The 27,235-nt window shown below is 48.3% G+C and overlaps 1 protein-coding gene across 7 annotated transcripts in view; it reads right to left on the bottom strand.

Moving 5' to 3' along the window:
• Nucleotides 1–21,697, bottom strand: part of EXOC6B (exocyst complex component 6B) — a 306,224-nt gene extending 284,527 nt beyond the window's left edge. For 6 of the 7 annotated variants that reach the window (XM_075092267.1, XM_075092268.1, XM_075092270.1 and 3 more), the window contains exon 1: nt 21,461–21,697. In XM_075092267.1, the coding sequence (XP_074948368.1) occupies nt 21,461–21,573 (113 nt within the window). In that variant the 5' untranslated portion in view covers nt 21,574–21,697. The remainder of the gene's footprint in view (nt 1–21,460) is intronic. The other variant, XM_075092274.1, reaches the window with a different exon arrangement.
• Between the last annotated feature and the right edge of the window lie 5,538 nt (nt 21,698–27,235).

The following is a 27,235-nucleotide window of genomic DNA, read 5'->3' as shown; positions in this document are numbered from 1 at the left end:
AGCCACTTCACCTCCAAGCCAACACACGGCAAAGGTGGCGGCAGACAGCAACCACCATTGAAGGAGTGTCCCAAAACCATGTCCTGCGGAATAAATTTCTTTAAGCTCTGTCCCACAAGAAGATTAAAGAGCCAAACCTCCATCTCTCATATATTTACACCTTTGGCTTGTCAAAATATGGGTCTCATTCTGCAGCAGTCTTCCTTGAGAGGAAAAAATAAAGTCCTGACTTTTCCTGTTTGGGAAGTGGGCAAGGGGAAAAACACCATAGCATGCTGGTTCAATTAAAAAAAAAAAACACAAACAAACCAAAACACACACACAGCACAGGATGTATAAAAATAGGGCTCCTGATTAGATCAGGACAATCGACTATTTATGAGTCCCACCTTCTCCGCTTATAGAGAGACTTGTCCCTCTCGCCCGCCCCGTGCCAGCGGCCGCCCAGGCTCACACGCTCCATGTGGGAAAGCCAGCCAAAATGGGTGTCTTGCAGCACTATGATACACGATTTTAAGGCATGATTCAAAGCTTTGGTTTAGTTAAGATCAGTTTGATGCCAGTCAAGAACAGATTAATGCAGCTCCTGCCTTCACAGAAGGCCTTGGGTTTGGACTGAAGTCCCGGTGAGGCAGTCTGCCGATCGAAAGAAAACCATCCACAGCGACCCTAGATAGCAAAGGGCAGACCCAGCTACGCTGAAGCCCACTCCCCGTGATACAGGGTGGGTGTTCAACCCCAGCGTGGCTCAGGGAGAGATAATATAGTATATATACATCAGGCACTCAGCACCAGAATTTGAGAGCTCCTGGTTTTGTCCATCTCCAAATCTGAATCAGGTCCCCAAATCACCCCTCAGCTTTCCCAGCCCATCTTCTCCATCCCAGCTGGGGAGGGGTGTGAAATATCCCAAAAGCTAAAGAAAAATCAGACTCCCTAAATAATCTCTCCCCATGAAGCTCCCAAGCATCTAAGTGGACAGAGACACAGGCCACCAGAGCAGTTGCACGGAGTCGGCCGCTCGCACACGCGTGCTCCTCCACCCTCCCCTTGGGAACAGCTATTTTCAGCTAGTTCAGACGGTGAAGCTCACGACTGAGGAATTATCTTTACGTGGCTGTAGCTGCTTCAAGCGTGAGTGCTCTAAAAATACAATCCACATTAAGGAGAGAAAAAAAAGTCATGCCAAGAGCTCATTAAAGAGCAACGGAAAGTCTAAGTGAAAAACAGCCTTCCAGCTTGTGCTTCAGCCTGAAAACAAGGATGGGGAGGACTTGTGAGAAACATCCAGTCTACCGAAATTTCACATGGGAAAGGCACACCTCCAGAGCCAAGAGCAGGGTCGGCCTCCGCAGCACCTGCAGACAAAGGCCAAAATATATATACAAACGTATATACGCATGTGCATAGGTATGAGGTTTACACGTAACAGCTGAAAATCACAGAACTTGGGAGTGGGTGCAAAAACTTGGCGTCCAATTGCATTAAACAAATAACAGGACAAACAAGGAGGGTAACGCTATGGATTAACCTAATGAATCATCACTGCCATGGTCTTAAAATAAAAATAAACCTGCTATTGTCCAGGAAAGAGAAGGGGAGAAGTATTCACGTGAAGGGCTTGCAGCAGAGGTTTAACAATCTAGTTGTATAAAATTATAGGTATAGGTCGATAGCAGAGGGAGGCCGTAAGTCATGAGGAACAGTTTTGAACAGTTCTGCTTGTGTCCAAATCCTCTTGACGGAAAAGGAAATAACCCACCAGGAATGGGGAAATGCTTCAAATACCTCATTATCTTAAAGATGCAAATGCACTCAAAAAAAAAAAACCAAAAAACAAAAAAAGAGCAACCGGTTTGTCCTCATATTCACTAAATCATTCCACTACTGGCCTCAGACACTTGGTTTAGTGGTGTCAAACCGATCACTTCCAGAAAGGCAACGATTTCAGAATTTGTAACCGTTTCCGTGAGCCACAGCACAGGAGAATCGGTTCATCTAATCTCACACACGGACCACCGAGACGCTGGGAAGTCCAGAGAAGTCCCACAACAGAGGGATTCAGGAGAGCTCGTTGTGAGTGAAGAGTCCCAAGGACCTCACGCAGAGGTCCCTGTGAATCCTCCCAGGCAGAACTGCTTTATCTTGGAAGTTTTCTTGTTGCTCAGTTTAAAAGACACCTCCTGAACGCTACAAATGAAGAGACCAGTAATTACCAACCCTTCCAGAACGAACATGGAGAGCTTGCAAGCTTCCAGACACACCTACTTCTTTCCCTCCTACCAGGCATTGGGAAGTTGACCATAAAATCTTGTATTTAAAAGCTTAAAAAAAAAATCTTTCAGAGAACACATTCCAAAATGCAATTACCCTAAATACAGCATGTTTTTATTCTGCATCTCTGTCAGCTTTAAGTCGCTGTCTTTTCCATGGCACTTCTCAGCTTCTGGGTGGGAATTTAGCTGTTTGTATTATCCCTCCCCACCTAGGGCAGCTAGCTTCTCCCAAAACTCCCCGCCAATCACACACCAAAACTGCTCCTTTATTAGACCTTTCTGAGCAAACACAGCTAAAAACCTCTAAAGCTTTGTGTTTCTGCTGGAAAACTCTAACACCGAGGCCGCTACAGCAATACCAGCTGAAGGACTGGACGCAAATGCCCCATTCACACAGACATGCTGCGGGTAGTGGCCACGGAAAAAGCAATACTGAAAAACACACAGATTTTAGTGAAGAAAGTCACCCCTGGGCAGCAATTCACTCAACTGAAAATAGGACAGAAGTGTTTTTCTGTATTTTGCCTTCTTAAACCAGCTGACATTTCTAACGTGCAAGAGTGATTATCATGCATCTTACTGGGTTTTCAGTCCAGTCCCCGGCGAGCAGATGGTCAGGTCACCGGACGCGGTAACTGCGGGCCATTTCAGCAGAGGCCGATGGAGATCGTGTTACCAGCACCACTGGGACAGCCCTCAGTCTTCACACCAGTGGGGCCAAGCTGGAGGGAACATCTGCATGGTCTCTGCCTGGCTGTATTTCCCTTAGCCAAGGAGAGATTGCAGACAGCAGGGGTGCTAGCATCAAACCTTCACAAATTCATAGAGAGGATTGAAGAAAAAATACCTTTATATGCAACAGCTGAAGAAATCCTTTAAGATACCTCATAGCTCTGTGACTCTGTGTCATTAGCTAGTTCTCCCAAGAAATAGAGCAGAAAATGAGGATATTCACACTGCTCACAGAGATGAGGGTGCTGGCATGTGGCTATTTGTTCAGCAGAGCTGCAGTTGCAAGCCCTGTGGAAGGGGATGGTGTCCCAGAAGGCTGAGTCACAGGCATCAGGCACGGAAAAAGACGTGTTAAAGCGCTCCAAAGTGTCACACAGATTACACAGAAGGATAGAATCACCCTGTTTTTTAAACTAGCCTTCGCAGGACTGCTCCTTACAACCTGTAGCCTAACTTACTGGTGGTTTAAGAGAGAGAAAGCAGCATTCTCCTCCTGTGACTTGTAACTCAGCCGAGTATATTCCACTCCAACACGAAAAAACTCACAGCCTTTCAGCAAAGCACATTTGTACATTTTGCAGGTTGTGTTTGAATTTACACGTGTGCTTTGTTTAGAGAAAATGTACGTAAGATGAAGTCAGATGGGGGCAATTCAAGGCGCACTGCAGTTTCAGCTTGCTCCTGCAGCTTCATGTTTTACTGCTTTAGGTTGAGAAGTCACCCACCAACTTGCTGCTCTCACCACAACCTCTACTGCTGAGGCTGAGCTTGGGCACGGAGCTCCGAGGAAGCATCTTCTCAGGTGAGACGTGGAAGCACAAGGAGACAATTAACAGCATTTATGGGGGCCAGAAGCTTTGTGGCATTCAGCTAGCAGGTGAAACACAGACAACCTCAGGCTCTAGGGATGGTTTCCTTTCCCTGGACCTCTCTCCTACCCCATCCCATCTTTCAGCATTAACTTCCCCTCCTCTCTGGCCCTCTCCCCCACTGCTGCCTGCCCCACGGAGAGCAAGCTGATGATCTGAGCGCACTGAGCCCCCCAGCACAGCTGCTGCAGGCAGGGCTGCAGGTACAGCCCTAGTCCTTAGACCCAGTGTGTAACACAAGCTACAGAGGGTACAAACACAAAAGCAACTGGGTTTCTAGAAGAAATTCCCACTGGCGGTACCTTTCAAGTGCTCTGTTCCCATCAGGGCCCTTTGTTTTGGATTATATTCTCTTCTTGACAAGGAGCTTTATTTCTGTGTACGCTGCCAGACACTCAAAGGCAAGCTGTTTTTCAAATAAACGTCACTCGGGTTGAGCCAGGTTGAATCTCAACTTGCACTTCCTGCTTTTATTTCCCGCTTCCATTTATTTTTCTGTCCTCACCACTGCTTGCAGCCTCTGCACTGCAGTTTTACCAACGTGTATAATTAAACACGGTTTTGTTAGTATTAGCTCTTAAAGACTGAGGACTTTGAGTACAGTCAGGGAGCCTAGCAGGCACTGAAGCCCCTATGTCCCTCATATTTTGCCCTTCTAACTCAGTAGGCATTTATTAGTGTTACTTATAGTTTCTAAGAAAAACAAAAGCACTGCCTAACTAGCCCAATTTGGGTTAGTCAACCTCAGACTAACTGAGCATCCTGCATTCTACACTTCAGATGAATCTGTACCAGACCCAAATCTGAGCATCAGCACTAAAAATGTTCAAGAAAAAAAACCAACTGCAATTATGCTCTTAACCTGCATCATCAAAATCTTGTCCTGGACAAGACACAGAGATCCATTCAAGAAGGACAACCTAAAGAAACAAGCCTGAGGCAAAGAAAGCTGTGCTCCATACCCCAGCTCTGGCGCACTGCACTGTGCTTTGGATCTAGTCCTTGGAAAGCCAGCGTTTGACCTCACCTATATCCAACAGATGGCTGTTTTTAAGGAAAATAAAAAGCCACAACTTTTTCAAGGTTATTTTGCAGGGATTTTGATTATTTGGGAGAACCAGAGAGGAATGAAATTAGGTCGCGCTTCCCAGGAAAGAATATTTTGTTATTAACTCCAGACTTCCATATAGTTTAAAAATTAAAACCAAGCAGACAGACAAACACAGATTAAGTGCAGACAAATAAATGGGCCACAGGTCCATAAAATTATAACAAAAACTGGTGGGGTTTTTCCTGTTACAACTATTTGTGGCAAGAGTTAACTCCTCTTAAGGCACACAATAGCATTTGAGGCTTTTATAAAAACACAAACACCCCTGACATATTTTACTGCAATCCATGGATGTGTCATCTATCAAGTTCCCTTCCAGCACCTATTTTGGAATTCTCTCCAAAATAAAGTGCACACAAGTTTGTCTGGCACGCAACAATTCATGGCACAATACCAACAAAAGATGTTCATTTTTAGCTGCTGCTTCCAAACCAAGAAGCAAACAAGCAGGACCAACATGTTACAGAGTCTATAGAAAGAAGCTGTCGGTTTGGTGGTCGGGGGTTTTTTATTTTTGTCAATGGATAAATTCAAAATGAAAACCTTGTTCTTAACAACACAATTTCAGTAGGAAAAAAATTGCTAGCAGGTAGGGGCAGGCGGACAAGGAGGAACCACCCACATGTTAGTACTGCATGGCCCCAAACCTGCTTTGGCTTATGAACAAAACATTCTGTCAGTTATTTATTATTTGATTTTTATCCTGCCCATGCCACCCCGCAGCCAGCGGGCTGTATCGACCACCACAACAGGCAGTTTTTGGGCGCTGGAGGGTGCCACACAGATTCCCTGGGACTGCATGATAAATCCACACCTGCAAAGACCACAAGTACAGAGCAAATTGAAAAACTCCGATTTCCAAATTTGTCTTATCCAGAACATAAACGCCCCCATCTATTCGAGCCAACACAACACACACTTCCTAACCCAGCTACAGCATTCCTAGCTTACACTGCAAAAAAAGAAAAAAATTCTTACCAGGAGCACAACGTGCTGCGTTGCTTCACTTCACAGAAGCGTAGCATGGGTTGGGTTGGAAGGAACCCTCAAAGAACATCTAGTCCAACCCCCTGCCATGGGCAGGGACATCTTTCACTAGGTCAGGTTGCTCAAAGCCCTGTCCAACCTGACCTTGAGCACTTCCAGTGATGGGGCACCCATAGCTTCCCTGGGCATCCCGGTCCAGCAACCCACCAGCCCCATCATAAAAAAGTCCCATCTAAATCTACCCATTTTCCATTTAAAACCATCGGCTCTTGTCCTGTCGCTACAGGCCCTGGTAAAAAGTCTCTCTCCACCTTCCTTATAAACTCTCCTTATATATTGAAAGGCCAGAGAAAAGTTTTCCTACAGAGAAGTTTTCCATAGTCCTGCACGGGAAGGCAAGACTGGAAAAGCTCCGACTGGGGTTTCTCTCGCACTTAAATGCAAAGAAGGTCCAATAACATCAAACAATTCTGAAGGATTCCACCTAAAACTGGGAGATTGATTCAGCTTCAGGGAGAGCACCCAGGGCAGAAGTGCAGAAGAAAAATCAGTAGCACAGACTGCCCCTTGCCAAGGGGAGCTGGCCAAGCTCCCTGCGTTTCGTTGCGAAGAGCAGCCGTTGGAGCCCCCACAGCTCGTGGCTGTGGCTACCTGGAACAGCCTGTTCAAGTCCAACGGGCAAAATACCCCCCGTTTGCCTTGGACTACAAGATGCATGCCAGAAATAACAGCATTTTTACCCTGAATATGAGTTCTGACTTTAAATTTCTAAGTTTCCCATGCATTTATGAACTTTTTAGATTTAAAGCTTGATAGCAGCACATGGGATTATTCCGAACAGGAGGCAGAAGACAGGTCAGCCATCTACTAATTATTTTTTCCAGAGGCAACAGATACCAAGTGCAGAATGGACAGCCAGTACCCGAGAGCACGCTGCCACACGTGTACGTGTTCCCATACCTACACCAGCCTTTCTGGGTATTCTCTGAACTAGCTGCTACCATCAATACAACCACGCAGCAACCGTAAGCACGGCCGTTTTGCTCGCTAGCTGAAACACTTTAGGCATCTCAGCTCAGTTCTTATAGAAATTAAGAAGGAAAATGTGTATTTCCCAAACGGATCATCTGAAATTCCCGGGCTCTCCCTCCAGGAGAGGGACTTCAGCTGAGGTTGCTTGGTCAAATACCAGGACAAGTCTGATCTCACATCTTCAGGAGAGGACATGGACATTGCTTATCAGTTAAAGGCTCTTCCACTGCTTCAAAAGGGTGCTGTTAAGCTTTAAGAAAGAAAAAGAGAAAAAACCCAAGAGATCTGACAGCCCATCAGGACAGAGACCACCTTTGCGATGGCGCACAGCACAGCAGGGCTCTCCTTCCCCAGTCAGGGTCTTCGGCTCCCATGGAACACGTTTTGGTCTCAGCTCTGCATCTTTCCTGCAGCACGGGAAGGTGATCCTAATGTTAAAGAGCCCCTTCAATACATTTTACTCCACCCTGAAGCCACAGAGGTAGAAAGCCTCTACAGGTGTACTTTGTTTTGAACAAAGGGAAGCTCTCTGCTCTGAGAGAGAAATGGCTCCAGAGGATTCACAAAGAATTCATGGTGAGCAGATCTCTTGCCTCCTTTCAAAAAGTAATTAGCAACAAAGTCTGTAGGGTTAAAGGATTGATCTAGGATCATATGCCCTTGGCAGAGAAGCTGAGCATGAAGTTTCTATTTCTACTGAAGGCAACATCTTGCTGGCGCAGAAAACCCCATGAGGTTGGTTTCTAAGCCGAGACCACACATAAAATCACTTTTTCAAAATTTAAAAGCCCCCGGCATCCTCCATTCCCACCCCAAGACCAGATCACTCGTTCAGCCTGTTCCCCTCACACCCCATAACCTGCCCCAGCTCTCTACTCCTGGACCTTGCCCCAGGCCTGGCCAAAACCTCCCTACTCCCACGCAAGCACAACCACATCACCAACTCTGTGTCCTCCAGCGCTTCCCAGTGTGGGGCACAAGCTCTGGCTCTCTTTTCCACACTTGCACACGCCACCCAGCTCAGCTTCACCACACCAGCTCATAAAGGAAGCATGAGATTATGTTAACTGCCAGGAAGAGGCAAGCTGAGAATGATACCAATATATTTAACAGCCTTTCAAGGAGGGCACCGTTTCTCTAACACAGTCAGGTTATAATCTTCTGGCGTCCAATTCTCTCCAAATCAGACAGAGCAAGAAAAAGGATTCATGAGGTGGTTCAATGGTCTTTACTCTCTCTAGCTCCTAACAACCATCCACCCATAGCGAGCACAAAGGCTAGCTCGTGAAAGGTGGTATTTGGAAAATAGTCTGTTAAGGGGTACCATCTTCCAGGGGATTATATCTATTATTAGTAGAGAAATTCACATCCACCTGGGCTTTGAGACATCAGCCTGAAAGCAAAGTCTGCAGCCATGTCCATCACCCAAAACACTGTCAAGAGCTGCCTCCACATTTCTACTTACCTAACTTTGGAGCTTTTCATTACTCAGCAGAAAGGGGAGAAAAAAAACGCTCCTTACACTCATCTTTTCCCTTTCTGTTCATCTTGGATGGCCATAGGGTGGAAAAGAAAAAAAAAAACCAACCACCAAAAAAAATCCAAACACAAACACTTGGCTTCTCAGTGAACCTTTTATGGAAGGCCTGGCAAATCTCTTAACCTCACTGCCAGATTTTAAGGAGGAGATTTTGTTTGCTTCCTCTTGCGAGCCTGAAACTCACAGCAAGCACATAGCTAAGCATCAGTCACAGCCACACACCCTGCTCCGCCGCGCCGGTATCCTTGGCCCCACCATCCGGCAGAGGGTACTGCACGGGGGAGCACAGCCAGCAGGCAGCTTGGGAGGGATGTTTGGAGCTTTATTTGTTACAGAAAGGGAGGCAAGGAATTATTTCAAATGTCAAGATGAAAAAAAAAAAAACAAAAAACTCCTCTGGGACACACATGAATCATCCGTGGGCTGGCCCAGGGAGAGTGGCGTAGAGGAGGGGCAAGGTTATTGCAGCTCTGCCAGCGCCCTCACCCTCTTGGCATGAAAGGTGAGGCATAGCATCTCTAAAACGAGTAGCAGCAACCATAGGGATACCTGGGCTCAAGGAGGCTTTGGTCTCCTGCATCTTGGTTCTGCATTTTCAAGAACACAAAAACCACTTTCTTTCACTGGGACAGCAGCTGATGATGAGTCTAAGACACCCAAGGCACAGCCCATCACCCAACTGTTGAGCTAAATCCTCATCTATTAATGCACCCAAGGACAGATCCTCGGGCCTCCTCCTCGCCCAGCTGGGGTGCACAAGGACACGTGCGCTCACAGCACAGCGATCTATTCGTAGGACACGTTGCCACAGCCAGAGCAGGCAGCGCAAAGTGAAGTCAGCTCTGTGACAGTGCTGCTCGGACACAAGGACATCAGGCAGACAGGTCAGGTCGCTCCCCAGAGTGCCCTTCAGAGCCTGTCCCCACGTACAGGGTGCCCTTACTTCACGTGCTCCTGCCTCACCAGTGGCAGCGCTGGGCACATTCACAACCCACTGGATGCCCAGGCCAGAAGCAAATTACTAAAAAAAACCAAGTCAGATAACAGGTTGCTAAACAAAAGCCTAACCTGCCACAGGGATTTTGGGAAGAAAACAGTCACCTTTGCAGAACTGGACCTTTCCATCACTGCCGCCCACAGTTTAAAACCCCAAAGGTGCCAGTCCACCCCAAAAAGCAGGATTATGACTAAACTCATCCTCACCTTTCTTAATATCTATGGTTGAGAAGCAGCAGAATCAGAGGACGTGCTCAGCTGCTGTTCTGCCCCAGCTAATGCTGCTCAGCTCCTTTGCGTCCAATTGACTGAAAGAGCACAAACCAATGTGTATGTGCATCGGGCACGTCTTGTCTGAGCGAGCTACCAGCCCTACGGCCGACCCAGCAGGAGAGCGAATTATCCCTAATACTGGTTTTCAAAACCGAAACAGATTTGGAAGCGGAGAGAGGAAGTTCCAGCAGACAGGCACACCGTGCATCCTCACTTCTGCAAGACAGACAGCACCTGGAAAACAGGCTGGGAATTACAACAAGACAATCCTTTATGATGACCTAAAACCATGTCTAGAGATTTTAAAGGACGTTACTTCCTAAGGTACAGTGACAGGAAATCAAGAGGCCTGGGCTCTTATTTTCAGACTTTTCAAGAAACCGTGGCACCTAACCTGTGGCACTGGAGGTGGAACCACCTTGACAAGGACGGCACCCAGCAGAGAGGTTAACCCAGCCCACAGCTTTCTGCCCTCAGCAAGGGCTGACAAAGGAGGACAGCCAAAGCCTGGCAGAAGGAACTGCTCCCATGGCAGCATCCTCATGAGAAGAGCTGTTCTGGTGGCTCCTCAAGCCCACTGAGTGGGACAAACTCTCCCCAAAAGCCTGGACATGTGCTTACTGGAAGTGTCATGAGTGTCACACACACGAGGCAGCTGATCTGCACGAGCAGAGCAAGCCAAGCTTCAGCAGGAAGCTAGAGACATACTGAACCCGCCAAAACTACCAGACTAAATTTACGATGGGCAGACAACCGTGCTGCGCAGCATGTCCTACTACTGAAAGGACATCACAGCCAGCCCAGCTATTGCTTTTGGACCTCAGCTCATGACCAGATAGACCAACGGAAGCAAAGTCAAGCACCCAAGTGATTCACAAGGAGGGATTTCCAGAAGCCACCTCCTCCACTTCAGTCCCCACCACAAGGTCAACCTTCCCTTACCCACTACTGACAGACATACGTATACCCTACTTTTCAAACCCTTCAGACAAGACACTCTGTAGGCAAATGAGGGAGCCGTGCCAAGATTAAGGCTTTAAGTTTGCCAAAGGGTTTTGTTAGCAGAGAGTCAGGACAACCTACAGATAAAAGTAATTCTGCTCCAACACTTCGAAGCGTTCAGAATACCGATGGGCTCCCTGCAACAGCCGGGGTAAAACATGCGACTCAAGCACCTTTGTGGGAGCAGGAAGAAACCGTTATTGTCACATATCGCTACAAAGAAGAAAACCAGCATCCTTCTTCATTTCTTCCCTACCTGAAACGGAAATTAAAAAGCAACAGCTAGAAGTATTAAATGCTTGTGGGTGGCAATGAAACTGCTTAAGAGCGCATAAATATGTCTTTAAGGCAGCAGTATACTAACTATGAAAAAAGGCTCTGAACACTCACACACACATGCACAACCCCCTCAGACACCATGGTTAAACAGCAGCAGAGGAGACTTTCAAGGAATAGAAGAAAAATTTTCCAATTCTGGAAAATTAAAGAGCACAAATCCCAGTAAGCTAAGCTCACGTGTGAAATAATCTGCGCAAAAAAAAAAAAAAAGACATGTGAGAAGCTAATTAGTTAATATAAGAAAGACTAGTAGCTTCTTCAAACATCAGAAGCAAGGAAGTTGCCAGAGCAGGGAATGGAGCGCAAGCTTTTCAGGAAAACTTTTGACAGTAGAATGACTGGAGACATGTTTTGCTGTATTCCACAGATGGGACCAAGGAGTTTCTACCCCCAAACCTCTCTTGCTGCCACAGCCTGAGAAGTTAATAGAAGAGGTTTAGACCAGCTGAGTAAAGCGAACAGTTGTGTTTGCGCAAGAACACGAAAGGTGTGTTACACAGAACCGCCAGGCCGCAAACACCAGGTTGGCAATAACCTATTGCTAATATTGTGGTGACCACAAGAGAAGCGGAAGATGGAAAACATCATACCAATTTCTTTAGTGGCTTCTGCAGCGCGTGCAGAATCCTGCAAACTACAGAGCACTAAGCGTGACTGGGCAAAGTAGGAGTTGTTTTTATGAAATAGTTTGCAAACACGTAAGAAGTACAATACAGAGAAGCAGACAACAGCTTCTTTGGGTGGCAGTCACGCATCTTATTCACTAGCACCCTTTGAAGGAGCCAGACTTGTTAACAAGGCGGGATCTGGTCAACCTAATGCACTTGAATGTTAAAAGCATTGTGAAAATTCAAAGGAAAAAAAATAGATGGTTGACGTTCCTCTGGTTCAATGTGTTTCACAGTGGTTTAGAGAAGGGGATGAACATCACGATGACATTTTGCAGAGGACACAGAACTATTCGGCTGGATTAACTCCAAAGCAAAAAGCTGCAAAGGATCTCACGACACCGAGCATCAGGTGACAAAACAACAAGTAAAGCTCAGCGCCAGCAGTGGAAAGCAGGACTCTTGCAGGGGAGGAACAGGGGACAAAGCCTTTATAATGCACTGACAGCAAGGGGCTCCAAATTATCTACCAGTGAGGAGGAGAGACGCCAGCAGTGTTGTGGCTATGTTGTCAGAAGCGTTGGCTCAGACCACAGAGACTGCAAGTTAAAAAAAAAGAAGAAAAAGCAAAGCAGAAAACATCGCTGTGCCACTTAACACATCCGAAGGCGTGAACCTGCATCTTGATCGCTGTGTGCAGCTCTCTGATCTTTCCAGCATTGTCGCAAAAAGGTGATAGTTGCATGGAGGAAGATACTGAGAAAAGCAACAGGGATAATGAGCAATTCAAAACAGCTTTAGCAGGAGAATAGAATGAATTGATTAAGAACCTTCAGCTTGGAAGGCCAAAAAAAAAATATGACTTACTAGTTCTCGTAAACCTCTTTGCAAGCCCAGACCTTGTCCTAGAAAAAAACCCAAATTTTAAACCCTAATGGAATACAGAATGCACAATTAAACTGCAGAACTCATCACTGTAAAACATTTCAGGGTGAGAGCACTAGCAGACTGAAATGTTGACAAGACTGTTGTGGAGAAAAGATCCACAGGAAGCTCTTGAACAGAGAAACGCTGGTACAAGCTGTGCCGTAAGTCTCCAAAGCACAGACTGCAAAACACTGGAAGCACATGTCTGCATTTGCTCTGTAGCTCATTTGATAAGCACCCACTCCTCACTACCCTCAGAGTCAGGATGATGAAGAAAAGCTTCTGAGGCAACCAGTACAAACATTTTCATTATTTTCTCGACTGCTAGTCAGAAAGCGCTTCCTTGCATCTATCCCAAATCCCCACTGCTGCAATTGTAGCCCAGATCCCAGCCTGTGCATAGTCATGAAAGAGCAGCTTTTCTTCAACTTCTCAGCAGTCTATTCTGCATCTGAAGATGAACTGTGTGCCCATCTTGCCTTCTCTAGATTAAGCAATCCCAGTCATTTCCGGTTTTCCTCAAAGATTGTCTTTGCTCTCCTTTGGGAAGAAGGCTCACAAAGTCAGTATTATCGGGCTTCTGCAGCCGTGGGCTAAACAGCCATTTTATTTATTTATTTTTAGAAAACAACAACAAAAATCCTTCAAGCCACTAAAAGTGAAATCAGAAAGAGCATGACAGAAAGAACAGTCCAGGTAGACTTAAATGCCACAGGACTCTGCCCACAGAGGGGCAGTCAACCCAGTCCCCAAGCTACTACATTTCTGCAACCCCCTACAGGCAGGACAGCAGAGAGCTCTGAAGATGAAGTCAGCTGCCAGCTCGAGATGAAATACTGCTAAGTCGTACACAGTGACAACTCCAGAAGACACCAAGACATATTAGTAGAGCAGCCTTTCCCTGAAGATTCAAGAGAAATATCCCCTTGTAGCTTACTACCTCACAACGCTGCTATCACGTACTGCTATCTCAGATGAGGTGCTTGGGGGGTAAGCAGAAAAATAAATTCAGTGAGCTACTGAGAGCCCAGACACACGACCACATCCCACAGAACAGGAATTTGATAGTCTGTCTTTTGACAGCGATTCATTAAATTCCAGAAAGGAATGTACTTTTGCAAGAAAAAAAAGAAAATAAGCTATAAATAATTGAGCGATACATTCTTCCAAGCTGTTCCCTTCAGATCGCATCAGGGTGCGGACTGAAATAAAAAGGGTTGTATGAATTACAAGGATTCACCATCCCAAAGCTGTTTGCAGAACCTCAGCACTGCAAACGAGAAGGTATCCATAAAACTCGGGATAATTAAGTAAAGCATACCTCCAGGCAGAGATTGGCAATGCTCCGCGCATTAAGCCAGACCAGTCCGTCTCCCGATACTGCTGGTACTAGATTGTTCCGCAGGAGCAGTTGCTGATGCTTTTCTCTGCAACAGAAAACTTGGAGCTGGACAGCATCAGCCTGACCAGAAGGGAATGCTAATATAATTCAAGCAGTATTGCAATGAACTGGCTTTTAAAAGATGCTTAATTATGTACATATGAACAGAGGGCCAGGCTCATTTTCAGGAGATTGCAGTTTCCCCGTCTGGGTGGCAGGAGAATGGGCTGAAAGATGCTTCAAAAGATCCTGCGAGGCTTTTATTAGCAGACAATTTACAGTTGTTACAAGCAGCTTCCTGAGCAAGCTCTGCGGCCAATAGTTAGCATCTAGACTGTCTGCGCTATTTCTTCACGGCATTGCTTTGCTGGCGGTCAGCATTTCATGAATTGCTGTATGTAAAGCAAGGGATGGGACTTGTAGAGGTGGGACTCCCGAAGGCAAGGTGAAGCGTGGCTCACAGCACAGCTAAAGGGTGCAAAATCAGGACAACAGCTCAGTATAGTTTTAGCTCTGATACGTGCAAGTTCTCACAGCAGTCAGCCTCAGGATTTTTACAGGTACCACGTATGATTTTGAGATGCTCATCAGTTCTTACTCTGCCTGGGACCTTGAGGAGGCACTTCTTAGCCAGCCCTGCCACATGCAAGGGAAGGTCCACTTCATCCCAAAGCTGATCCAGGGTCTCCTTCCCCTCTCCTCACCCAAGGCAGGCTCAGCCGAAGGACAAACTGCAGCGATCACAGTCCCCTACCACCAATAAAGTTAGTCCCAAGGGCGATCACAAGGACACTGTAGCATCTTCCCTCCTCCACTCCAAAATACAAATAGGGCAGCTGTTACGCCAGACGCCTGTCGTTACCCCTGGCTTCACATCTGTAACGCAGACCATTATCCTCATCTCACCCACTGCAGCAGACAACTGGACCAGCTTGGCCAGCCTTCATTCTTAGCACGCAACCCAGAAGACTCAAAACTGCTACTCCTCTCCTTATCGTGTCGTGGTTCTCATGCTCATCTAACCCACTGTAAACCAGTTACACTCCCCAACCAAGTAAAACAGTCTTCTACCAGGTGAGGGAATTGCAATCAGCTCATGGAAGAGGGACACATCCAAGTTCATGGATGTTAGATGTCCAACAGCACAGCTGGCCCCCAGACCCAGTACCCCACCTCCAAATCCTTGTGCCAGTCTAGACACTGGGAAGCCACAAAATGAGCCCAAGATGAAGTGGGAGCAAACTGATTCAGCTGCAAAAACAACTCACATAAGGTGGGAAAGGGGAGGGTTGTGTTTCACCACACACATAAATGCTGCGCCACACCAACGCCTGGGAGGAGCAAATGAAAGACGGAGAAAATTGCTTAAGCCAATGCTGGCCCACCAAAATACACCCGATAGCCCCAACCACGAGAAGCAACACGCACTCAACCGCAGGCAGCTTGACTAAGCCTGTGTCAGTGACCGGGACTATATGCTAGGAACGAAGCAGCAGGTTAGTATCTGGTTGGACAAACTCATTGAGCTTCAATAAATCTAGCAAGGCTCAATCTTGACTTTTGCCATCACCAAGTCCCTCGCTCCCATCCCCACACAACCTCCTCCCTGGGCTGGAAACAGTATTTGTGCTACATCACGGCAAAATGTGCTGAAGTGAAGCTGTATTAGAGCATAATATTTTTTTAGCTGGGTTATTTGTCCATTTATACACATCTTCCAACCAGGTTTAACACCGGGCTCGTACTAATGCTGCAACTTTCAGCTACAGAGGCACTGGGGAGCTCAGTGGGGCTGAGTAAGTGCCCTAGCACTTGCTGGATCCCATCCCTAACTTTATGTCTAAGAGCAAAGCCTCAGTTTTCCCAGTTCAGCACCAAAAACCTGAATGCAACAGGAACAGGGCTGTAACAGTTCCAGCTCAGCTCTGTTTGAAACAAACCAAAGAACATTCCCCCTTCCAGGTCATCAGTACCAGCTCAGGAGTCAGGATCTCAGACAAGCTGCTGCTGTTTACACTGTCACACTGCTCCAGCCTGGATCCGAGGTAGCACCGAAGGACATCAGCAAGACTGGCTGCAGCAACAGCTTGAAGCTTCAGCCAGAAGCAACGGCCGCTTCTCACTCCCACACATCCAGCCCAGGTGTCTCAACGCTGTCCCCATACAGCCAGCCAGAGCCTGAGGGTACCAAGACTTAAGGCGATGTCCCAATGGGAGATGAGGTTAATTATATCCATTATTCCCAAATGAGAACATTATTTGAGAAGCATTCGAGTCAGGAGACCCAGAATCCAAAAAATGAGGCAGCTGAGGACCTCCAGATCCATTGTTTAAGATAAACTTGGGGGCATGAGGACAGCTACAGGCAGGGCATGAACACACATGCTGCCAGTACAGTAAATGGGTCAGCCAGGTAGATCCAGGTCAGCCAGAGCAACACTAATCCCAGACACAGTCATGGAAGACTTGCTAAAGGATTCAGGGAATAGAGCTTAATTATAGCCCTACTTTAATCTCAGTCAAGAGCTGCTTAGTAGAAATGCTACCCTATCAAGTACACTTAATTTCATTCTTGGGTTAAACAACATTGTAATCTCTCTGAATACACATAATTAGCAGACAAATCCAAAACTCCTACTAAAAATATAGTTCTATATAAAAGCACAGCCTGGGTGATTAATTGCTGCCTGAGATACATTTTTCACTTTTCTAAGGGCCACAGGTAAGTACTAGTCCCAACAAAACTGATAAAATCTTAGCCGCTAAGGAACAATCTAGAAAGCAAATATATATCTAAAGAGGGAAAAAAAAAAAAAAAAGACTGATGATATAATTTGCAGATGACACAAAAGCTGGCAGAATAACAAACCATGAAATCAGGCAGCCGTAGAGAACAATCGCTTGGAAATCTTGATCCTTCCCAGCAACTCGCTCGCACTGCAGGAGAACCAAGCGCAAAGGTGCAGAGGCAGCACCAAGGAGCCAAGAACCACAGCTATGAACAACTGCGCCCCCAAGAAAATAACTCTGCACTGAGGAAAACAGAGCGGCTCCAGTCTCGCAGGGTACAAGCAGGACACTACTACAGTAACGATGCAATTTTAGCTGCCTTTATAACAGTGAGGAGACAGCAGGAATACTGTAGCTACATCTATGTGGCCAGACCAGGCGTTTTTAATTTATCAAATGCTGTTTAAAAATTTTTTGCCAATTTCAAGAAGCTGCAAATGCAGCCTGAGAGCAGGAAAAGGGTTTTCAAGAGCAATAGACTTGCAGAGCTCAAGCTGTAAAACTGAAAAGAAGCAGCTTGAAAAAAATCAAAGCCTGTATTTTAACCATGAGAAGACACCAGGTGTTAAAGGACACTGCGGAGGAGCACAGGGAAAGGGCAGCAAAACACCGCAGGCTGAAGCCAAGAACTCTTTTTAAATGATTAGCAAGTCAGATAATCGCACGGGCTCATCCTTAGATGGCAGGCTGAGCACAGGGAGAAGTGGGTGAAGTTATACAGCCCACACTTACCGGGTGTCATGCGAGGTAATCTCACTGTTCCTCCTGCTTTTATTCTGTACCAGTTTGAGTCAATCATTTATAATCTAGGAGTAGGGCACACAGCGCAGGGCCAGGGAGAAGGTAAAATAAAGGGAGGCAATAAGAATCACAGAAGAAAGCAAGACAGCATCAGCTGTGCAATAATCTCTATGTATCAAAAGGAACGGCAAGGTGTTTCAGGACAAGCACTCAGCAAACGCTGTACGAGCTCGCAGGGTGAGGGACTACCCTTTCCTCAAAGAGTGAGTGGGATTAGAAACCACAGAGGCATCCCAGCAGAGCAGCAAGCACCCTCACTCACAGTGCCTGCAGCTAGAATATTACAGTCCATCGCTAGTGTCCCATCACAAAAAAAAAAAATTGAAAAAAGGCGAGGTGGACAGAAAGTCAATTGAGTGTAACAAAAATCAGAGCACTCAGGTGTCACAGCTTAGTCAAGAGGCTGTTTTAAGCAAGGAAGAGCTTCTTTTCCCCTAGAAAGTTATCTGATCCTGCAGAATTAGTGATTCTTAGAAGCCTAGATACAGAGAGAGGATCCAAAAATACTCTGCAAAATCAAGAAGCATAACACAAGAGAAAAGAAAAAAAAAAAGAGGAATTAGAACAGCAGAAGGAAGTGGAATTAGGAGCAATGGATATAATTAGTAGAGGCTGAATAGCAGGAAAGACATCCTGAAGTGGATTATTTTGATTCCAGGAGCATCACAGACTCGAGAGGATCCCTGCAAAGGCTCACTGAACTCGCTCGGTGTCCTCCTTCAAACACAATGACATTCACTGTCAGGTATACGGAAAAAAAAAAAAAAGAGACGAGCCCTCGATGGCATCGGAGCCACCAGCGCAGATAGATGTGAGACTGGCACAGCTCATCACACAGATCAAGGCTGTCGCAACGCTTCCTCGCACGCCCTCGTCTCCCGTTTTATATTTAGAATTAAATTCTTCTCCTTGACGAGGGACAGGCTTCACCCCACATCTGCACAACGCCCGGCACAATGGAGTCCCGGCCCATGCCCCTGACTCCCAGAATCACAGCAAGAACAGAGCAGAAAAATAGGGCTGGAAGGGACTTCAAGAAGGCATCTCATCCTTCCCCTGCCCCAGGGCAAGAGAGTTACTACACTTGCTATTTTTCCAACAGAAAATGCTCTCCCTGATGGGTGGGACACAAACCCACCCAGACAGATGAATTAGCTGGACCTTAAATTTAACATCTTAACCCCTCCGTCACCCTCTGATAATAGCAATTCAGCCTTGAGCACTACACCAGGACGACACAGAGCAGCTGCAGTCAGAATATCTCGTTCTGCCGAGTCAGAAACTGATAAAAGCACAATTCTGTAAACAAGCCCCCGCTGGCAGCAGGAGCCCAGCAGTCCAGCCTATTTCTGAGCTGCACTTTGGGACGGCTGTTCCTAGAAGGGAAGCCAGCCTGGCTCCTGAAGACACATTTCTTCCATGATGCCTACAAGAAATGAGTCACCTTTTTCATAAAGTTTCCATCATCCTCTTTTCTGGGACTCTCTAGCACATCGCGTTTACCCTGAGCTGGTCTAGTTTCAGCTCTAAAAATCCTTGGGGCAGGTATTGCTTACGCTGATATCATTAATAATACTCCTGATGAAGTACCACTGCACTCCAACAGTCAATGCTGGCAAAGCACAAACCTTTCTTTGCCCCAGACACTTATTAGTGTTTCTTCTGTGGGTATGCCAAGATAGGCATTAAGCACAACTCCTCATCTAACCTTAAGACTAAGAAACAAGATCAACTGCAATTAGCTCTATGAAATGGAAAAAACCCACCCACACTCTTCATTCTGGCACTTCCCAGACATTCGAACCAGTTTTTTTGGTTTTGTTAATAAATCTAATTCTCACTATCTCCTACCATTCAGTCACCTTTAAAGGTTTCACAGGAGAACTTCAGAAAGACAACTGCAAAAAGTCAAAAAACAAAACAAACGGGCAACCCTATAGCAAGATAAATCCAGTGCTCTATCGCTCCACAAATTAAAAGCTTTCCCATTTTAATGCTGCGCCCGCACTGCGGTATCACTGCAAGTCAAACTGCTTAAACCCATTTATTTTTAAAGACAGCCACGTGACTCATTTAAAACCATGAGTCTTTACAGACTTAGATATCGACAAGCGGTGAAGGGCTCTTGTGGAGGGGGTGGGACAGGAGGCTCCAGCCCTGCTCACACCTAAACACTCCCACCTGGCCCCGCAATCCCCAGTTCAGCAGCTCCTGGGCTGACACACAGGACCTGAGAGAGGAAGGTGAAGCCAACTGCGCTGCCCTGCGAAAGGGCACCGCGTTCCCCTCGCCACAAAATGCAGCAAAGCTTAGCGCCGAATTGAAGTTCCCAATAATGCAACTATTTAGATCTTAAAGCCAAGTATTTCTGGTACAGCACCTCCATCTTTCCCCACCTCTCAGCCTGATCAGTTCGGTTACCATGAGCTGTAAATACCCTCTACCCATTTGTACCATCAACCTTCCAGAGGATAACACGCACACTCGTGCTCAGCCCTATGAGCGACGCATTCTGGGTTTGAAACAAAGTTCTTTGTGGAGCTTCTGTTTTACTTTAAAGAGTGGGAAAGAGGGATGAGGTGTCTCGGTTTGCCAAAACCATGACACAGCTTCTACCAGGCCAGTGATGCTAACAGTGTGCTGTCTGGCTAGCCAGAACAGGGCTTAGCTGTGTATCATTTATCTAAAATACCATATTTTTAAAAAAAAAAAATCAGGTGATTTCTTATTAGAAACAGGTGTCAGTTAAAAAGCCAGCTATCAGCATCTTTCAGATTAACAACCAGCAGAAGCCACTGCTGCAAAATCCTATCCAGCATCGCTAAGAAATACCTAAAAGGCCGAAACACCAGACCCAGACTCGCGGAAAGGAACAGAAGGAAAAGGAAAAGCGAACGGGCAGCGCTCCTGGGCACGCAGCTACGTCCATCTGCGCTCCTCGCGCCGGAGGAGAGCCCGGCAGCTAACGCAGATGAAGCAACGGGTTCTCCCAGCTGAAGGATACTGCAAGAACCACTGGGAAAAGATGCTTAATAGGAGAACAAAGGATCCATTAAGCAAACAGAGGCATTAACTCATATCATCGTCAGGATGGTAATTGTACCCATACCCAGGGCTTCACAATTAGCCACGGTTTTTGCCAAACAGACACAAATCAACAAAAAAAGGGCTGGCGATGGTTTACAAGAATAACTTTCACAGATTCGGGGCTAAGGGCAGGAAAACACCCTCCTTCCCCCTCTTTACCAGCAGCTCGGGGTCACGGCAGGGAAGGCAGCAGCGGGCTGCGGGCACCCTGCGAGGTCCCAGAGGGGCTTTTGGGAGGCCAGGGCAGGGGGACAGAGCCCAGAGCAGGGGGTGACAGCAGAGCCCTGAGCACGGGGGTGACAGAGCCCCGAGCAGGGGGGGTGATGGCTGGGGGGAGACAGAGCCCCAGCTGGGGGGGGGTGACGGCGGGGGGGACGACAACAGACACACAGAGCCCCGAGCTGGGGGGGGTGACGGCGGGCGTGGGAGGGACGACAGACAGACAGAGCCCCGAGCAGGGGGTGACACCGCAGCCGGGGAGGGGAAGCCACCCCATGGCTCGGGCCCAGGCCCGGGCACAGGCCGGGGCTCCCCCCTCACGGCGCCTCCACCTCCCGGGAAGCGAAGGGGGCTGCGGGTACCTCTGAGGAACGACTATTTAAAAATTACTATTAATTAACATTTTCTCATTTCTTCCAAGTTTCTGGGGAGGGGGGCGGCAAGGCCAAGACCCCCCGCCCCGGGTCCCGCCGCCCCGCCCCGGCCGCACCTGAGCGTGGGGCCGATGCAGGCCGTGTCGGTGCTTTCGATCTCCCGCAGGATCCGCTCATGCTCCGCCGCCGTCTCCAGGCTCTCCAGCTCCGCCATCTTCCCCCGCTCCATGGGGCTGCGCCGACCCACCTGCCCGGCCCGAGCCCTCCCCGCCCCGGGCAGCGGCAGCACCAGCGCCGGGGCCGCCCGCTCCGCTCCCGGCTCGGCTCCCCGCGGCCCGGCCCGACCCGGCCCCGCCGCGCCCGGCACGCCGGGAAATGTAGTGCGGACGGGGGGCGCTGCCGCGGCCTGCGCCGGCGCTGCCGCACGGCCGGCGGGGAGCGGGGCGGGGCGGGGCGGAGCGGGGCGGGCGGGCCGCGGCGGTCGTGTCACCGGCCCCTGCGGCGGGTCGGGAGGCAGCGCGGCCCGGGGGGCCCGCCTGTCCGCCCCGCTGCCCGGAGGGGAGGCGTCCGCCGTGGCGGCGGGTGGCGACCTGCCCCCGAGGGGCACAGCCTCATGGCTTCAAGGGGTCCCGGAGTGGCGCTGCCCCATGGCAGCGAGCCCATTTCCTCCCTCTGATGGGACACAGCCCCATGGCCGTGACACCCGCCATGAGGGGACACAGCCCCATGGCAGGGACCCCGAGTCCTTCCCCCTGAGGGGACACAGCCACCATGGCCCTGACACCCATCATGTCCCTAAACAGCCCCATTTCACGGTCGCCATGTCCCCCTCCTGATGGGACACAGCCTCATGGCCATAACACCTGCCATGAGGGGACACAGCCCCATGGCAGGGACCCCGAGACCTCCCCCGTGAGGGGACACAGCCTTATGGCCATGACACCCACTATGAGGAGCACAGCCCCATGGCAGGGACCCTGAGTCCTCCCCCTGAGGGGACACAGCCCCATGGCAGGGACACTGTTCTCACCCACCATGAGGAGAGGTCCCAGCAGGAATGAACCTGTGTCCCTGCTCCACTCGGAGGCATCCCCCTGCCCCGTGATGGATGAACATCTGCTCCTCCTGCCCCATCCTGCCCCTCAGCCCCATAAACAATGTCACCTCCACCCAGAAAAGGTGCCATTGACTGTGGTCCCAAAGAAAGCTCCCTGCTGACTCCAAACCACCCTTCAGCTTGATCCTAAAATGTCCCACCAGCTGCTGAGCTGCAGTGCGTCCCCGCCATGCTGCGCAACCCAAGAGACAACTTCACCCAAGGACATGGCAGAGCTTTCTCCAGAAAATACCACCAGCCCCCAGCAACATCCTCGGACGTCAAGGTCTCCTCGAGGTTTAAACCTCGCTGAAGCTCAGAGTGCGGCTCCCTCCTTTGGAAGCATCTGGTTATTGTTATTATTTTGTGTTGTGAAAACGATGCTGGAAGGGTCCCATTCCCAGCCACACATTATCAGGTGCGGTAGAGCCGCCTCTGCATGGAGACCTCACGCTCTGCCAGAGGCATGGTGGGGATGAAGAGCAGGACCAAGACCAGGCTATGCATACCACCAAGCATTTCTGTGTTTGCTTTTGTCGTTTCATCTTCTGAGGTCTACATAAACTACGCTAATTGTATGAGCATGCCTCTGGCTTCCCTCACTGCTGCTTGCTAAGGTTGAAAGCTGCTGGTCCGAATATCATGGTATCACCACTTAATTAAATGAGAAGGGGATAAAAAAACTTCCCAACAGACAATGCACCGTGACTGGAACAATGCAGGAGGGGCAAGGAGAGCCCAGCAAAAACTTTGTTTGTTCACACGAAGTTCACCAGCTCTTGGACATCATGCCTACGGCTGCCAAACGTGGTGTCATGTGAGACCAGATGGATGTCGCTTTGGGTGTATTAACACCAGTGAGGAAATCTGTCCTCCAATGGCAGTCACCATGGAGATCTGGTAGAATCTTTCCGAGGACCAAGAAGCAGAGAGACACGTCAGCGGTGGAAGGAAAGCAGATAAAAATAGCAGGGCAATTTCTGAGCCCAGCAGCCAGGCGCTGCCTTCCCCTGGGGCTGGGTCGGGAGCTGTATCGGGGAGAAGCGCTGTGCATTTTGTGCCTGCCTCCGCTGGCTGCTCTGCAGAGGCCAGTGCTGCAGGCGAGCCAGGGCACCCGTGGCAGAAGGCTGGTGCTTCAGCAGCTTACAGGGGCAATCCCCCATGGCAAAACATCGTGACGGCTGCTGCAAGGAGCAGATCATTTGTGATTTAAACTGCTTTGGACCTCAGACTGCTGAGATGAGCTACCTGTGGCTACAGGAAATATATAATGCGCTGCTCAGTGTATGCTACATACCCAGCTCCGGTGTAAAGCCTGTAGATACGACTGCCTACCGCTGTTAGCAGCTAAGAAGATTGCTGTTTTCGTTCAAATTAGTAGAGGCTTGTGATGCTGGGGACTGAGCTGATACTCCTGAAGTCGGTGGTAACTATTGCATTGTCTTCACCGAGCTTTTGAAACAGGATTAAACATCAGTGGTCGAAGAGTGGCTGGCAACAATCCTTAATGGTTTTAATTACAGGACGAGAATTGCTATGAATGACACCAATGCCAGGCTCAGTCCTGAATGCTCAGTTAGGCAATGGTGTTATCACAAATAAGGATCTCGGAAACAGGGTCTAATTTTCTCTGGTATGAGGACACTGCTTAGTCCACTAGGCTGTGGTGCAAGGGGGCTGAGCACAGAGACGGGAAGCGAGAACTCAGTTAGTCATCCAACTCTGATGTTGACTTTAGTCTTACTTTAGTTTCACTCTCCTGCACCAGCAGAAAGAATGAGGATGGCTGTTTTCAACGCCGCAATGTAGTGCTTCAGCACGAAGAGGAGCCCAGTGCCTGGAGCGTGGTGTGACTCAGCCAGCAAAACCGTGTCCAGGAGAAAAGCAGAGCATTTAACCTCCGCTGAGCAATGTGGGAAGATGTTGTAAGGCACTCTAACAGTCTGTCTAAAAAGAAATGTTTGGTTTTGAATGGAATAAAAAATAATTTTTTTAAATTTCTACCAAAACATCCTATTTTTCTCATGGGGAGAAAAGCACCAAAAACATTTCCATAGATTCATAAATACCGACGTCAAATGGGGAGGGAGAGGGATATTGTTGCCTCATAGGAGGACCTTCAAAGGAGCACCAACCATAGATATTCCATGCGTCAACTGGCTTCTAAAGCTACGGTGAAATCTAAGCCTATTTTTAAGAGGAAAACTTAGTGCTGGTTTTGATGCCATAGAAAATCCCGACTTCAAATTTTAACCGCACATCTCTTTTTCCCCTTGCCTTGTAGAGTCTAAAGTCTGCTGTGATCAAGTTTTTGGTGTTCATGTATGGTCTGGCATCCACCAGACCAGCCGAGCAGATTGATTTCTTGGAACCTTTCACTCTAAGGCACCTTTTCCAGTAATTTACTCATTTATGCATTTTTTTGTGAAAATGAAAAGATTTCAAGATTTTCCTTAGTCTGCGGGTGCCAGAAGTGGACAGGGTGATGGCTCTGGTAACAAGCACAAAGCAAATATAATCCGTCTGCTCCTCCTCAGCGTTGTGCTGGTACCGTCGCGGGCACCACTAGCCGGTCCCGCTGGCCACAGGGTCACACCGAGGCTGATGTCCAGCTGATCACCCACCAGCACCTTCAATTCTTTTCAGGTCACAGCCCTTTGGGATAAAATTTTCCATTCTGTGAGAAAAGCTACATTCTTTGGCCCTGGACACATGGCATTTGGTCACGTAAAGATGAATATTCATATAAAGATGAATATTCATTGCTTGTGCCTGGCTTACCGAGCAGTCTGGGACTTGCCCTCATTATTTGCTGTCACACAAACTTTATACCATTGGAAAGCCTGTCCACAAGACGTTTGTTTATTCTTACCAGTCACTGACATAAGCATGCTGAATTTGCATTGTTCTAGTTTATTAATCAAATCACCATGCAGCACCAACACAAATGCATCAAAGATGTCTGTTACCAGCTCATAATCTCACTGAAAAATGATATCGAGTTTGCCTGACAGATTCAATTTCCCTTAAAACCATGCTGGCTGACGTTAACTCTTTTATGTTCCCTTAATTTCCTACTAATGAAATTCCATATAATTGTTTTTTATGGGACTGACAATGGCCTGATGAAGCTTTGAGAGCTCTCCCTTTTAATTACTGACCTCTCAGTAGTGTTTTCCAGTCCTCCAGAACTTCCCTAGTATTCCGAAACTTCCTAAAAGATCCGTGTAAGAGGATAGACGCCTTGAGCAGCCTTTGCACAGCCTCGTGTGCGCGTTCATCAGCCCGCCCCTGTCTGCAACTCCTCAGTCACTCCGTCACTGCTAAAATGAAAAGCCACCATCACTCTCTACAAGTTACTGTGGCAGCTGGGATCTCCCCAGATTCAGGACCAGTTGTAATTCTGCCATTTCACTAGAGCAATACCCCCATCAGAATTTCTTCCTTTTTGTTTTTTTAACCTTAACAATCTCTTTCTTACTGTGCTTATTTTGCTTTTTTGTTTTGTGCTGTTGTTTTGCTGAACTGTTTTCAACATCTGGCTTCTCTGCTTCCTTATCTGCTCCCCGTCTCGCTGCTGGCTTCTTCCCTTCCAGTTGCCTCCATGCTCTCCTGACCACACCTACGTTCAAATAATGACAGGCGGGCACGATGCCAAGCTACTTTTATATTTGGTCTCACCCGTGTCATTCAGGAAGACATTTCACAGTGAAATGAGGGGGCCAGCAAACAGATCCAGGAATTAAAAGTAGAAAGAAAGGAACAAGGAAGGCCAAATGCTGTTGACCTGGAAGACCAGTCTCCTGCAGGGACCTGGGGAACTTGTCCCCCGTGTCGTTCGACACTCAAATAATCTCAAGCGGTCTCTCAAGGCAGGTCCCTTCTTCTGGGGTGTGGGTTGGAGTCCTGGAGCTGCTGCAGTTGCCTCCACACTCTCCTCCTGCATCCCCAGCCTCCGCCAGCTCCCCACCTCTCCCTTCTGCCTTCACCAAACCCCAATGGCCATAACCCTGCTCTCAGCTGGGCTGGGCATCCTTGGTGTTTGCTTTCTCCTACCCAATCGCCTGAAGCTGGACAAGGAAAGGCGCACGTTATTTCTAAAGCAACAAGAATGCCGTGGATGCTGACTAAGCACACAAGTCAGCCAGTCCTGTTTGCTCTGGGTGTGCAGCAGCACCGTTTCCTTCTTAAAGGTTGACCTTTAGCACCCTCTGCTTTAACCCCAAAGGGAATAAATAAATCTCTGTGGCCCAGAGAGGTGCCTGTATTTCATTTATTCCCCTTTCTTCAGCCGCCTTCTGCATTTTTGCCATGTGGTGCCAGCTGAAAGCACCCCCCGCGTGCCCGTGAAATGCAATCTTGCCCTTTCCAGGGGGGAGAGCTTGGGGCTTGGCTGCCCTTTCACAGGGAGAAGGGGAAAGAGCTGCAGCTGGGACAGAGAGGCAGAGAAAGCGAGGAGCCACGGGGAGCTGGGCTGGCTGCTCCTGGTTGTATGGAGGGTGGGAGAAGCGCTGTCAGCAGCTGCCGCTTCTGAGAAGGGCCACGGCTCCCTCTGCACTGATTGCCGCCATCCCACACACTTTGATGCCACCCACAGCAGCAGCAGCAGCCAGCCTGCCTTGCCAGAGACTCGGGACAGTGATTGCACCATGGTCGTGCTGCTCTCAGCACAGCCCTGCCACGGACAGGTGCCCTCGCCTAGACCTGGCTCAGCGTGGTTTATTGCCCCTGGGGGCATTCGTCTGCACGTTATCAGTAACCACAAGGTAATCCAGTCTTCCACAACACGTTTATG

Source organism: Phalacrocorax aristotelis, chromosome 4, assembly GCF_949628215.1.
Source record: "Phalacrocorax aristotelis chromosome 4, bGulAri2.1, whole genome shotgun sequence".
Lineage (NCBI taxonomy): Eukaryota > Metazoa > Chordata > Aves > Suliformes > Phalacrocoracidae > Phalacrocorax > Phalacrocorax aristotelis.
The sequence above is the reverse complement of the archived record's forward strand: the minus strand, read 5'-3'. Positions and strand labels throughout refer to the sequence as shown.